At 37.1% G+C, this 12298-nt stretch overlaps 1 protein-coding gene across 2 annotated transcripts in view; it reads right to left on the bottom strand.

Moving 5' to 3' along the window:
• The window catches only part of LOC129775996 (protein fem-1 homolog CG6966), a 134387-nt gene extending 132443 nt beyond the window's left edge, over positions 1-1944 (bottom strand). The window contains exon 1 of one of the 2 annotated variants that reach the window (XM_055781337.1): positions 806-1944. In XM_055781337.1, coding sequence (XP_055637312.1) covers positions 806-880 — 75 coding nt within the window. In that variant the 5' untranslated portion in view covers positions 881-1944. The remainder of the gene's footprint in view (positions 1-805) is intronic. The other variant, XM_055781338.1, reaches the window with a different exon arrangement.
• Between the last annotated feature and the right edge of the window lie 10354 nt (positions 1945-12298).

Raw genomic sequence — 12298 nt, 5'->3', positions numbered from 1 at the left:
TCTATTTTGCAATGCCAATTTCTCCTGGCTCTATGGCTTAGAAGTTTGTGTTAGGGAAACATTCCGATTTCCAGAATCCCAAGCGAGTACAAAAATACTCGCTGCTTGCATCTATTTTGCAATGCCGATTTCCTCTGGCTCCATGGTTTGGAATTCTGTGTTAAGGAAACATCCATCCATTCCAGCGATCGTACCTCAATCGTTGCGCAATCATAACTGAATGTATTTTCGAGCGGCACTCGCTTATATACCGATTGGTGTGATTTCAAAAGCCTGTTTTGGAAGCAATTTTAGGGCTATTGAAACATGTTTTTGTATCAAAACATAACAAGCATATAACGCGTAGACATTTCATCTTTCGAATGAAGTGCTTATCATACCATTCCGTTCAGTTGTTTAGGAGCTATCAGCGTAACGCTTTCGTTTTTGAAACTTTGAACCCCAGTATAGAAAGTATAGAAATGAAAGACGTAGTCCTACGTCAAAAGTAGCAGTGATATAACCGAGAAGTTACTGTATGAATTTTTTCTATGTCTAACTTGAAACCTCCCAACGATTTAGTCAATTTTTAAATGTCAATTTTAAGTTATATTTTTTTTTCTAAACGTGAACCATTCACAATGTAGAGAATGCTACAGAAAGGCAAATCTTCCCGTAAGTTTTTAGATTAACCCGACTGAACGATTTATCAGAAACGTCACACATTCTGATGTATAAAAAAAAACAACAGTAGTGTGGTTATGTAATCGCATCAAATTGACTGTGGAAACATTTTTACCGCATCCATTGCTTTTCCGGAACCTACCTTCATAATAACCAAGTTGCCATCACGAGCCGCACTGAAAACGTTCTCTTTGTTATCCATTGCTGTCGCTAGCATCTATGCTCTCCACACACTCTCAGCTTAACGTAAAATAATTCTAGATTTTTCTCTTTCGCACCGACACTATCTTGAAACCGAACGCAAATCACAACACTTCTGGCTTTTTTTCTGTTTTATTTTTAATTCTCTCTCTAGAATCACTTCTATTGTTTTTTTCCTTTCTTCCAATAAGCTTCTCTAGTTTCACGAATTCTTTACACTCGCACCGATTTAGATCACTATTGGTATTTATTCTCTCTATGCTCCGTCGCAACTTTTACACTTTAACATCATTTTCTTCGTTATTCCGCGATTGAAATAAAGAAACAACTCTCCGCGAGCTTGCAGCGTCACCGTTATCCAGGCGTGGCAGAACACAGAAGTGACACTAGCATTCACCAGATTCCCGATTCCGTACAAATTCCCGTACCAGAACAGGCTGCTCGCACTTGCAAAGTATCGTTGCTTTGCACAGGAAAGGATCAAACAGATGGTTTGCGAGAAAGCACGGCTCAAATCGATTTCCCCCGAAAGCGAAGCTTCGCAACTGCTTCTTGTTATCAAATTCTTTCTCCCCACCGGACGACGTTCATATCCTTTTGTTTTACTGGTTCTGTAGCTTTCTGCTTCGCCTTCTTTACACTTCACGTTTGTTTTTGCAACGATCAACACAATATTTCTTGTCTCAGACAAACTCTTGAAAATCGTTCAATTTTCGGGTCAAATATTTCGAAGCGTTAATACTGGCTCTTCCGAAAGTGCACAAAAATTTCGCTCATAGCGTGCTAAATTGTGTCAAATAAAAACTCACTTTACACCTTCGCACAGAATTTTTCTTCCCCTTTGTTCACTTCAATCTCGATGAAAGGAAAACTCTTCTTGTCGTCAAGTTTAAATTTCCTTTTTTTACGGGGCAAGTTGAACAACAGTGAAATTTTTCAGTTCGAAGTGTTGTTATTATTCTGATTCTCTGTTCTGATTCCTTCCGACGAATCACTATCGGACAGCGGGCGGAGATTTCGTTTCTTGTTTTCTCACTGCGAACCCAACGAATGCGAGCGAGCAACTGAACGGAGCGCATCACAGCTGGTGCGGTTTGCCAGTGCCACAGCCGCTGCCAAGACGGGTCTATGGTACTAGGTGAGGCCGTTTCGTCACTAAGTTGGTTAGGGGAGCGGTATATGAAAACAGTACGGAAGAAAGCAGAAGGGGAATTATTTCCTTGAAGCGTGAAAGAGACAGACTGATCAGGAGCGAGCTTCGGCACTAGCGTATTGTGTTTTGTTTACAAACAAAACACAGTAGATTTCCAAGATGGCTGAAGAGTGGTTTTAGCAAGTTGGCCCACCTTAGGATATACTTCTACACGCCTTGGCCGCTGCCATACAACGGACAGACTCTTTTTTCGTACTCTCCGTGTATTGTGTTGAAGCCAGAGATGCCAGGTGATTTTCTAAAAAAAAATAACGTCAAAAATGTCTAACCTACTGATTCCGATACCGAGCACTACCACGTTTTCATTCTGGAATAATGTGATTTTTGTTCGGGTTTAAGACAAAATTGAAAAGTCTGCTCGAATAAGAATACACATTTTCAAATGCCTTCACGAATTTTAATGCCTTCGCAGTAAGCTATACACTGAGAGGAAAATTTAGTAAATATGACGAATTTTTTGGTACATGTTACCAATTCTCTAGTCATTTTCTACCCTACTAATCATTGGTACATGTTACAAAAAAAGAATGGTAGGCACATATGTCAAACAAACTACAAATTGTTGGTCCAACATTGGTGTAATAACAGTGAAAATTTTGCTTCATATTTGTGAGAGGTAATCATCAGGGATAATGACAATATTTTTTAATAATTATTTTTAATTTAAAAAATTGTATTTGATTGCGTTTAATTCTACTTACTTAGAATACATTATACTAATAACTTATTCTATAAACAACATCAATAATTCTCGTTGGAATCATTCTATAAACTGCGTACAAGAGGCAAATTTTAATCGCAGCCTCAACCACCTCAATTTGATGAGGTGGTCCAAAGCAAGTTCCCGTTCCTCTTCCTGCTACATCGCTCTGATTTGCATTAGCTGATTAGCAGAGTGACGGTAGAATTAGCACGTTTCATCCGTATTTTGTTCTCTCGTGTCCCTATGAAGCAAAGAAATACATATGTTAATGATATTAAATGTGCAATAAATTATGTATGTTCACCTTAAGTTTTTTACGGTCGATGATGTGTTGAAGAAAGATTCCAATCTTAACTTGGATGGTTTTTGGTAAACAAGTATTACGAGTCTGGGATCATGCCAGCTGTAAAGACAAGGAAAAATGTCAATAGTGTTGTAATGTATAAAATATAACTGATGTTTATCCTTGGCGAGAATATGAAAATAGTTTCCCGACCGACGTGACTGATGTAATGATGTAAAAAAAACGAAAACTTATCTCCGATTTGTTTATGACGAATGATTGTACTGCATATAATTTTAAGGCCAACTAAAAAAGAAAAAAATGGTATTAGGTCAATTATGTTAATATGGATCAAAATTTCTTGTGATATTTTCCCCGCCGAAAATATGAAAACAAATTCTCGGGGGAGATGAATACATAATTGAATTCAATAAAAACAAAGTGCTTACCTCCGAATCGCTTCGTTTCCAAAAGACAAAAGACAAAGTGCGCACATCACAGTTGTTAGGTATGACAATAAAAACAAACTTACTAATGGTATGAAGTAAAATATACGAATTCCTGGTAGGAATATTCATTGCGTCTGACATCTTTTTTACGCAATTTTAGTAATATTTACAAAAAATGTGTATATTTAACCAATGTTTTTGCTACTAAAGATTTGGTAGCTGCTTTTACTAAACTATTTCTCCAGTGTAGGTCTTCGAAATAAGAACATGTCTTTGCATCTGGCATCTCTGCTGTGATGTCTCCAGCAAGGCGCCTAGAAGTATATCCTAAGGTGGGCCAACTTGCTAAAAGCACTCTGCAGCCATCTTGGAAGGCTACTGTGTTTTGTTTGTAAACAAAAAACAATACGCTAGTGCCGAAGCTCGATCCTGATCAGTCTGTCTCTTTCACGCTTCAAGGAAATAATTCCCCTTCTGCTTTCTTCCGTACTGTTTTCATATACCGCTCCCCTAACCAACTTAGTGACGAAACGGCCTCACCTAGTACCATAGACCCGTCTTGGTCTCCAGCAAGATAGCTCTACACTGAGAGAAATAATTAGTAAATATAACGAATTTTTTGGTAAATACTACCAATCTATAGTCATTTTCGACCGTACTAATAAACACATATGTCAAGCAGAACCATGATTCGGAAGCCCAATATCGGCTACATTTTCTCGCCGAAAATGCACGTATCAGAATTATATCCTTATTATACCTCCGTATTGCCTTATGGGAACAATGAAAATGGTTAATACGCGCTTTTTTCACCAATTTTCAGATATGACAATATCCAAGCTTACTAATGTTATCGACTACAATATACTAATCTCTGGTAGGGATGCGGGTTTGTTGACAATTTGTACAAAAAATTTGTACATTCTACTAATTTTGCATTACCAAATGTATTTAGTAGTTTTCGACCGAGGATTTTTCTAAGGGTATGTTTAAAGGTTCAGCCGTTTGCGCACTGTATTAGTAGAGCGACATATGACCAGCGTTGCCAATGTTCCAGTTTAAACTGAATTTTTCCAGTTTTTTTCTCTCGATCCAGTCATCCAGTTGAACCCTAAAATCTTCCAGTTTTTTGGAATATCATCCAGTTTTATCCAGTTTTTTCATATGGGTGCCCTAGTTTTATCCATTTTATGTAAAATAAATTTACAATGATAAATATTAGGCTGTCAAAAAAGTCCTGCGGTATTTTTTTTGAATTTTCATTTGTTCATAAAATTAGTTACAATCATCTGTTTTAAGTCAAATATGCGCCGTTTTGTTCGATGACTTGTTCCCAACGATCCAGTCATCCAGTTGAACCCTAAAATCTTCCAGTTTTTTGGAATATCATCCAGTTTTATCCAGTTTTTTCATATGGGTGCCCTAGTTTTATCCATTTTATGTAAAATAAATTTACAATGATAAATATTAGGCTGTCAAAAAAGTCCTGCGGTATTTTTTTTGAATTTTCATTTGTTCATAAAATTAGTTACAATCATCTGTTTTAAGTCAAATATGCGCCGTTTTGTTCGATGACTTGTTCCCAACGAGATGCCAACTTCATAATACCCCTGTTATAAAAGCTCGCTTCCTTATTGGCAAAAAACTCAGATAGCCAATTTTCACCGGCCTCTTTTGTGGCTTCTTTTTTTTTGGCCTTTCTTTGTGACTTCTGACTACCTAGCTCGTTCGCCATGGACAAAAACAGGTGGTAGTCACTTGGTGCAAGGTCCGGACTATACGGCGGATGCAAAAGAACCTCCCATCCGAGCTCCCTGAGCTTCTGGCGCGTCACCAAAGGAGTGGGTGGCCTGGCGTTGTCCTGATGGAAGACAATGCGGCCTCTGTTTATCAAAGATGGCCTCTTCTTCATGAGTGCTACCTTCAAGCTGCCCAGTTGTAGGCAGTTCAGGTCCGAATTGAGCGTTTGGCCATAGGGAAGCAGCTCATACTAGATTATTCCTTGACAATCCCACCAAACACACAGCAGAACCTTCCTGGCCGTTAATGAGGGCTTGGCCACCGTCTGAGCCGCTTCAGCGGGCATCGACCACGACCGTTTGCGCTTCACGTTGTCGTAAGTGACCCACTTTTCATCGCCAGTCACCATCAGCTTCAGAAACAGGTCGATTTTGTTGCGATTCAGCAGCGATTCACATGCGTCGATACGGTCAAAGATGTTTTTTTTTGCGTCAACGTGTGTGGCACCCATACATCGAGCTTCTTTGTGAATCCAAGCATCTTCAAATGGTTAATAACGGTTTGATGACTTATCCCCAGCTCTTGGCCGATGCTACGGCTGCTACTATGCCGGTCTTTCTCGGCTAATTCAGCGATTTTGTCGCAATTTTCGACGACAGGCCTTCCGGAGCGTGGCGCATCTTCGACGACCTCTACACCAGAACGAAAACGTTGAAACCATCGTTGTGCGGTGGAAATGGAAACTGTATCGGGTCCATAAACTGCACAAATTTTATTGACAGCTTGAGATGCTTTTTTGCCTTTGTCATAATAGTACAGTGAAATATGTCGGATTTTCTCTTTATTTTGCTCCATATTTGCGACACTATAACTCACGAACGACTTAACCAACCAAAACACTGTCAAGGACTATATTATAGCGCGCAAGACCTTTCCAACAAGCTATAGTATGACTCGATACAATGAATACAACTAGAATTACGCGCTTACAACGACACCTCGCGGAAATACCGCAGGACTTTTTTGACAGCCTAATATTATCTGTCCCTCCCTCTTCCTATCCCTTATGTAATTTTATTTTCTTACATTTATCATTCGACCTTAGATCGATCTCTCTTAACTACGACAGGCGATGGTGTAATTCGGGTTTTCCCATTTTGTTCAATCGCTCGGTGTTTTGTCGAAAATTCCAAAACGAAGAGCTTTCCCGAATGGTGGAAACTTATCAAACTAATTTAAAAACAGGGTATCACTCAATTGTTAATTTTATTTAACAGCCTACCCAAGAATCAATGTGCTACACTGTGTTTCAATTTATATAAATATCGGATGTTCCAAACCATTCTGAAGTTCAGACCAATTGATCTACCATTCCACTCGCGACTGGTACAATGTCCATAGAAAGAAAACTTACCCAAAATAGTTCATGGAATCCGCGAGCTATGCAGGAGTTTATATAAACATCAGATGTTATAGATCCTCAAAAACATTCTGAAGTTCAGAAGGTCATAGAGAAAATGGTTTCCACTGACTTGAATTGATATAAATATATAACCTAAGTATCCTTGCTTTCGTTTACAACAAATGTATATTAGTTTCTCATAGTCACTCAAAGGAGTTTTAGTTCTAAATATAATTAATTTAATTAATGCAAACAAACTCCCCTAAATAGCTGATAGCTAACATGCATAAAATGCATGTGAACCATAGTGTAAAATATACACAAGGAAGCAAGGAAGCAAGGAAGCATACTATGCATATTTTTTCAAAAGTACTTTCTCGAGCTAGAGGAAATATTTAAGGGTCCCTCATATTGATCTTGATACCGAAATTAGGTTTGTACAACCCAAATATGAGATGTAAATTAGCAATGAATAATACAAAAAAAAAATGAGAAAGATAGCTTCTTAATACCAAAATTTGATAATTTCAATACCAAAGTAATACTTGAGCAACGTTGTTTGTGGTTTGATTTTTGACACAACATTATGAGAAGTTGTTTATGGTATTTTTTTTGGTATTTTACCACGTATCTCATGCTGATCCGTGCCTTTTTGAGGTATCGAACTATACGCTACGCTCTTCTATCAGCGATTTTATGGATTTTATGAAGCGATAAATACGAAACTCTTCAAGTTTTGCCGAAATAAAACCATCCCTCAATTATTGTTTCACAGTAATTACAGTTGCAGTTTTATGAACTACATATAAACACTATCTACTTGAATGGCTTAACCGTTCCCTGTGGAACTTTTGCCGTCTCAACGTATGCATTAACTAGCGTAATTTATGCGGTTTTATTCTAGTCTAAAAATTTCGAAAAAAAATCGAATTATCCATATTTCTGAAGTTTGGAAGGACGTTCAAGTTAAGCACGTTCAATTTCTAATTCACAATTCATCTATTTGACTACACTACTACACTAACTACATTTTTAAATAAGATAATTTAATATAAATGATGGCAAGATGAGTGACAGCTGCACTGCTGCTAAAAACCAAACAAAACAATATAGAGTCAACTACACTGCACATCTACACTGATCCCTTTTATATTGGAAGGGGGGGGGGGAGGTGGTTGGTGCCGGAAATCAGATTTGCGGCAAACATCGATACGGTGTAACTGTGCATTCAATGCCCAGCACAGTAAGCATTCTGTTTACTGCCTTTACTACAGTTGAATACGGTTGATGCTTGAATTATTCATTCGTCGTACACGAACAGCATGGATTATACTTTTTGACGTAGAACTACGTCTTCCAGGAAGGGTGCCAAATCAGAAAACAGGTCACGTTTTTATGAAATAAAGTTAACGTTAAGAACTATTTCCACTGTGGACAAATTCTAAAAATTTGCATACTAATCGAATCGAAAATTCTCTAAGATTTGTTTGATATGCTATACATTACAATTAACTAATCTCTAAACGGTTTAAATTCATGAAAACTGGAGGAACTTTCTTTTAACAGATCGGAAAGATGTTTGCATCAATTGATAGGAATTATTTGTACGCGTCTATCACAATTAATAAAATGTTATTTTTCATGAGATGAACAATTGAATAACTGTAAAATGTCAAGCGTTTCCTAAAAGCCCTAACTGCCAAGTTTTGATTGGCCCGATTCACGGTTTCCCCAACACAGACTTCAAAATCGATGTACCTGTGGAAATTCGCTTTGCAAATATACATGCAAGTAAGGGGTCTTTTTTTGTTCTCACCGAGCTGTGTTTCCCCAACATGGACTTCAAAATCAATGTGCCTGGGTGATTCCGCTTTGTCAAAACATGCAAGTCGGAGGTATTTTTGTTCTCACCGAGCTGTGCTTCCCTAACACAGACTTCAAAATCAATGTGCCTGAGGCAATCCGCTTTGTCAAAACATGCAAGTCGAGGGTATTTTTTGGTGTTTAGTACTTTTGTACTCGTAAACACAATTTTCAATTTCAAGCGGCCGTTATTTAGTTTAAAAATTTAGTTTGTTTTTTTTTGTTACGGGTAACCAGAAGGCAATTAGCAATCCAAGCTTCAACATACAAAAAAACTTTTTTATAACATGAACATCAACATGAAACTAATATCGATTCTTATTTATATCACTGCTGCGAAGTTCGTCTTTGTTTGGAAAATTTCAATACTGTTAACTATTACCGGAGCCCTTGATTTCATTGTCAATTTCTTTGGAAACTCAAACAACTAACATCGTTTTCTTATGAAAATATCTAAGAGTGAATCTAATACAGCCTCATTAGTTGAGTGGGAAGCATCAATACAAAGTGAATGGAATCTAGAAGAAACCAAAGAATTTAGAATTAACCGTTACTATGAAGCTAACATTTTTATCAATAAAACCATATAATAGAAAATAGAATCAAACATAAAATGGAATTTAAGCGCAAATCAATTGTTTTCTTTTTTTTCCAACAAATGGAGAATATTCACATGGACAACAAGGGGAGGGGTATAAGAAACATCCACGTTTTTTCTGTCCAAGTGATATGTGGACAGCCCCTTAGGAGAATATTATACATACAGCCATTCCATGACCGAAAATGACTTTTTAAAAAAAATCATAACTTTTGAAATACTGAACTGATTTTGATGATCGACATATCAAATTGGAGCCAATGAGCAACGATTCTCTTATTATAACCCTATTGAAAAAATAAGAATACGGGTCTATTGCAGGGTGGCCAACTATAATTTTGAAAAATCAGGAAGAATGATAATAAAAATCAGGAAGCAATCAGGATACCTGATATTGGATTGTCTGGAAAGTTCATGATGATTTTTGAGCAAACAAAGGCATAATTCATATAGGCAGACCTACATTTATTCAATTTTATATGCACAGTTTTATTTCACAATCTTTTGCCATCTTTCAGGCAGCTTGAAAATTATATCCTCTCAGAACACGTTTGCCTTCTCGTCGAAAACTATCGAAATATCCTGTTAGTTTAGCTGATGGGATAGCACATCCCAGCCATACTCCAGAAATTTGAAAAGTCGTTCCATAGACGCAATGGGGGTGCAATCCATTGAAGTTTTTTCGGTCAAATTGTGACACTGCCACAATTACAAATGAAACACAAAATGCCATACATGCCATACAAATGAAACACAAATTTCTGCTTTACACGAGAATTAATCAAGCAAATGAAACCAAATTAGGCATATAGAGGTTTTAGGGTGCAATAAATGTTTCTATGATGGTTAGACTCTTCACCCCCCTTTCTAAGGGTGAGCTGCCATACAAATGAAATTCAAATTTCTGCATTACTCGAGAATTAATCAAGCAAATGAAACCAAATTAGGCATATGGAGGTTTTAGGGTGCAATATATCTTTCTATGGTAGTTAAACTCTCCACCCCCCCTCTCTAAGGCGGGGCTACCATACAAATGAAACACAAATTTCTGCTTTACACGAGAATTAATCAAGCAAATGGAACCAAATTTTGCATGTGGAGGTTTTAGGGTGCAATAAGTGATTCTATGATGGTTAGATACTCCTCCTCCTCTCTTAGGTGGGGCTGCCATAAAAATGAAACACAAATTTCTGCATAACTCGAGAATTAATCAAGCAAATGAAACCAAATTTGGCATATGGAGGTTTTAGGGTACAATCAATATTTTTATGGTGGTTTGACACCAGTAGTGAGGAATTAGGGAGATTCCTGCCGTGAAGCACGTGACCGACTGTTGCTTATCGGTCCTCCCCCAACAGCTCCCGCAGATCAGTGTGTACACGATTCGGCCGATAGTGGTCTGGCTGACACAATGTAGTTATGAAAACTCTGAAGGAAAAAGGGAAAATTCGGAAAATTAAATTCCCATATGTTTTATAATTACATAGTGACAAGTGCTGTTAGTCCATTTCATGTTTGCGCTAGCGAAATTGATTCGAAACTGGAAATGGATTTTAATGTGATGAAACGCACTCCAATATCTTCTTCTGACTATACCACTAAAAAGTATCGCCGAATAACAGAACTCGAGGAAGTAATTATCCGATTTAGGGCTGTCTTTATTATATCATATTTTCTGTATAAAACATTTATTCCATGTAACGGAGAAACATGTTATTTGCAAGTGGTTGAGAAATCTTGAACGAGAATTGTGTCTGAAAATAATCCGATATTCATTACAATAGCAAATGGAATCAATAAATAAACAGTTCTGCGATTGGACCCATGAATTTGCTCATAGTAAGAAAACGTGAATGTTTGAAGGTATTGATAACAAAAAAAAAATTGGGCGGGACGAAGTTTGCCGGGTCAGCTAGTGCATTATAAACTTGATTGTTTCTATCAACAAAATTGAAGCTCTTCAACCATTCTACAATTTATCCCTTTGAAACCACAATGTTGTTCCTATTGTTATCTTCCCCTATTTAAAATGTTTCACAACAGAATGTTGTTGCTTTCTTTCAAATGAATGCAATTGAATCATACTAGAAGCGCACTTTTGAATTGGGGTCAACTTAAGGCAAAAAAATCAGTGCTCCCTTGGCCGAGTGGTTAGCGTCATAACTAACATGCCGGGTGTTCGGGTTCGATTCCCGTTCTGGTCGGGGGATTTTTTCGTCAAAGAAATTTCCTCCGACTTGCACTGTGATCACGCGTATTCTAGAGCTTGCCACTCAGAATGCATTCAAGGCGTGTTATTTGGCATAGAAATCTCAACTAAGTACTAATAAAAATGACGCAAGTAATACTACGTTGAGACGGCGAAGGTCCTCTAGGAACGTTAGTGCCATTGAAGAAGAAGAAGAAGAAGAAGAAGGCAAAAAATAGGTCTCAAGAAATGTTCAATAATTCTTTCATAGTTGTGATTTGAGATTGATTTCATAGTTAGGAATCAATGAATCGTGAGTTGTCTGATGTAATTTTTCCCCGTTAGTTCTTTGAAAGTCATCTAGACACTCAATGCAGAATAATCGATAAGGATTTGAAAAAATTAAATATTTTAATACGCTTTTAATACCCTCTGAAAATTCTCCGAACTATCGCGGAAAAGGTTTCGTATTGCGCTACTGACGAAAGGTGAATCGGAAATCCAGGGTGAAGATGAATCGGCATTTGCTGTGATCGATCATATTCCAAGCAATAAAGCAATATAGCAAGAAATGGATCTTGTATAGAACATTTTAAAGTTTTCACAACTTGCTGCGTGATCGTTATGTCATGAAATCATAATCATAATCCAATAATCCAAATAATCATAATCCAAAATGAAGGGATATTTTTTCATTCGATCGAGAATATCTCTGTAAAACAGATCCTAGTCGAATTTCATATAAATCAAATGGAAACGAATTAATCAGGTTGATTGGATTATTACGGGCGAGGAAGTCAATGGATTTTCAGATGGAATAAGTACACTTTTAAGTACACTTTTGAAACAAAGCTGTGAACTTAATTTAACATTATCGTATCAAATATGTATTTTATGTGATATCAGCACATTTTTTTGCAACTGTTTGAAAAATCGTGAATTAAAATTGTAATTGTAATTATAAATTCATTCATTTTTCTTCGATTAGCAAACGC

This window comes from Toxorhynchites rutilus, chromosome 3 (assembly GCF_029784135.1).
Source record: "Toxorhynchites rutilus septentrionalis strain SRP chromosome 3, ASM2978413v1, whole genome shotgun sequence".
NCBI classification, from domain to species: Eukaryota; Metazoa; Arthropoda; class Insecta; order Diptera; family Culicidae; genus Toxorhynchites; species Toxorhynchites rutilus.
Note: the sequence above shows the minus strand (reverse complement) of the source record. Positions and strands in the feature narration are given on the sequence as shown.